This window comes from Lottia gigantea (assembly GCF_000327385.1).
Source record: "Lottia gigantea unplaced genomic scaffold LOTGIsca_303, whole genome shotgun sequence".
In the NCBI taxonomy this organism is placed as follows: Eukaryota; Metazoa; Mollusca; class Gastropoda; family Lottiidae; genus Lottia; species Lottia gigantea.
The window spans coordinates 41,899-45,386 of record NW_008709001.1 but is presented as its reverse complement, the minus strand read 5'-3'; the positions used below and the strand labels follow the sequence as shown (position 1 = coordinate 45,386).

At 34.7% G+C, this 3,488-nt stretch overlaps 1 protein-coding gene across 1 annotated transcript in view; it reads left to right on the top strand.

Moving 5' to 3' along the window:
• Window positions 1-522: 522 nt before the first annotated feature.
• LOTGIDRAFT_53229 (hypothetical protein) overlaps window positions 523-3,488 on the top strand; it is a gene marked incomplete at both ends in the record, with an annotated part of 26,657 nt that continues 23,691 nt past the window's right edge. Inside the window, one exon of the mRNA XM_009057608.1 lies at window positions 523-739. Coding sequence (XP_009055856.1) covers window positions 523-739 — 217 coding nt within the window. The remainder of the gene's footprint in view (window positions 740-3,488) is intronic.

The window sequence follows — 3,488 nt, the reverse complement described above, 5'->3', positions numbered from 1 at the left end:
ACTTCGGGTGATTTAATGGCGATGAAAATCATTTTCCATTAGGAATTCGAGAAAAAAATCGCCAAGATGGAGACGACCATATTTCGGTAGTGAAAGAAAACGTGTGAATATTACAGGTTTAATAAATATCAACGGATTAACGGCGTTAATCCACTTCACGACTAATCCGTTAAGAAATTAACGATTAATTTAGAGAACGGATATCGTCTGCTCGCTAGTGTTGGGTATAAAGAGAAGAGTTATCGTTCCTATTTACTCGAGGTATAAAGATGGCGCTACACGATAATTACAGATACACGGCGCGACCACAGACAGGTGCATCAGAAATTCAAAATGAAAACATGTTAGAAACAGTTAGATTGAACTGAGTATATCTTGTGAACTGCCATCATGTCGACGGGAACGGATTATTCGGATCGTCCTCATGGGGAAAATTTACCAGTGACTTCGCGGTGTATTGCTATAGTTTTATCTCGGGTGCATCGAGATGTTACTTTTGAAAACGAGCAGTCTTTCTTCAGTGAAAACAATGGAAAAGAGTTGTTGTCGGATTTCAAACTTCGTAACAAAACTTGTTACTGGAACCCTGGATTAATTGAAAGCATCGCCAGTTTGGAATATTTAGGTTTTGTGAAACCAAGTACTTTGTTAGTGGTTGGAAAAAATTTGGAAAATATTCGTTCTGCTTGGGGCAGTCGTGTTTTGAATGCCCCGGACGGGTTCGCTATTGTCAGAATAGGTGAGTGTCTTCTTCAATTCAAATATAACCGTTTCGTTTCACATTAATCATTTATATCCCTTGACATGTTTGATTTTCTTGAAAGCTTGAAGAAATGGGAGTTTTACGTCTGACTGTATTTTACTATAGATATAAAACGTAGTATTTGATAGTAAAACTAGACCAGATTTCTCCAGTGTAATTGTTACAATGTGTAACTATGTTGATAGTTTAGTAATGATATAATGGAGAAAACATATGGTTAATACTAGAAGACTGGAATGATAATGCCCTGTTGATTGTGGTATATCAACTCAATTACAGTGAGAAATAATGTTTTTGCTGTGGTATACAAATGATAATGCCCTGTTGCTTGTGGTATTTCCAGGAAAATATGGGGTATATTATATGAGGTATAATGCCTGTCTAGCAATGATATAATGATAACCCCTAGTTTACTGTGGTATATCAAGTGGGGTATATCAGATGAATATCAACTAAAAGGCTGTGCATATGAGATGTATTGCCTTTTGTTGTATGATTCAATCAAAAATATAAATATCTTAGAGAAAAATCAAGCTTGAACTAAAACTAAGAGAGAGACTCCAATCTCATTTGCACAAATTTTTTCTGATGCCAAATCAAGTTCGCTCTCTCCTTTGGCATGGCTCTGCCTCACATGGATCCGCCCTAACACTGTACAGATTTTTTCTGATACCTGAGACTTCCTGCCCCCTAGTATTAAATCTAGGATTAGGACGAGGACTAAAAGAGGTTTAGCTATCTGTGATCTGTTTGCTGTTTACAAGATTAACTTAATTCAATCTATTTGACTAACTATAACCTTATATAACTTCAATTATAACTTTACATTCAGAAGAGGTTTCAAGGGTTTTTTTTGTGGGTAAGTGGATAAAAATATGAACATTTTGTTCCTTATATTGGGTGGGGGGGGGATCAGTACCACAATGAAACTGTTGATGCTTCTGATTGGGTACATGATTTTTGGAATAAAGAGCTAAGACTGGGATCCCTGAGCTAATTAGGGGCCAGACTGAACACAGAGAGTCCTGATTAATCACACAAATTTTGGGAAATGAGGGCTAGGGCAGGGAACATGAAGTATTGGTGGCAAGGCTGACCTCTATCTATTATTGATGGTTATATAACTCACAGTAATTCTGTTAGCTAGGGAATTTTAGTCACTAGGGATGTCGGTCAACTCGAGTCAGGGACACAAAGACCTCTGATTAGGGACAAGAGGTTGAAAGCCGGGGAGGATTAGTGTTTAAGATTCCTGAGCTGGGGTAAACATTCTTTGTTCAGTTTGGTTTGAATTTCGTTTGATTTTACAAGATTAGGGATTGTGGAATTTAAATTCTGGGACTTGATTAAAACATCCTCTCCCCAACCATCTGAACCACTCACCTTGTTATTTTATATTTTAACAACCTCTCCCTCCAACCTGAACGAGTGATAGAGTGAAGCCAGGTTAAAACATTTGGAAAGTAGTCTTGAAAACTACAGCATATTTCATTAATTTTTCACTTTAGTAAGTAAACCATGAAAAATAGTGATAGGGTTTTTAAATCAGCCAATCATCACACTTTTTTGTAAAAATGAACACACACAAAATGCATGACAATTAAATCTATATGGCCACCCCTGGACTTGATTTCTATCATCAGGTCAAAACAGTTACACCCTTTTTCCATTTTTCTGACCTGCTTCTCTGAGCCTATGTTGAGGTTCATCAAGTATTAAACCAAATTTTCAGACACTATTTTACGAATATTGAATTTTAAAGAATTTGTTGATGTATTGAGATGAAGGAAATTGTCCCACTGGAAGGACAAAACGCTTTTTCCATGTCAGTCCTACTAACCTGCATCACTGACAGGGGAAACCAGATTGAAAAATCTGAAGATATTATCTCAAACTATATTGAATTTGAAAGAATTTTTAATGGATAAGATGAAGGCAACTGGCCCGTGATCATCTGATGTCATTTATATTAGTTTTAATTAATCTAATGGCTAATTAAGATGTCTTAATTATGATGAAAGAAAAATATCCATTTACCATATTTAATGTGACTATTAGATATACCTTTATACTCAGACATAATTTTCATAAATATTGATAAACCATTGATTTTTGCATTTTCCACATAAAAATTTGATGTCAAATAAATATGAAATATCATTCGACTGTAATGGGTTATCTTGGGCAATATATTAGTAACAATTTGATAAAATAAAAATTAGGCACAGCTCTAAGTCTAAGTATGGTATTCAGAGGGCAAAAAAAACAGGGTTGATGCAGTTCTCTGCCTGCAGGGAAAACATTGTTTCATGTCTTAATACTTGGTTAAAAAAATAAATCAACAGTAATTATATCAACACACAAATTTAAAATTTATCAAAAATCTTATATCAATTTGGGGGTAAAGAAATTACTGACACTTTTTGCTCTTTTTCTGCAGGAAAGACATCAGTTTGTGTCATAAAAAGGCACTTTCTTGCTCTATAAGTTTGATAAAATCAGACAGAGAATATTTCAACTCAACCATTCATTAAGTTTATCTGATGTCTAATATTATTATTAGGTTTATCAAGTATAATATTTTGATAGTTCAGTTGAAGTATTTGTTTAAAAGATAAGAAGCACTTGAAGTTACGTGTAATATATTATATTGTTAATAACTATACCTGATTTTAATATAATATCTTAACTTGTTAAATACTTATACCCCCCCCCCCCCCCCCCC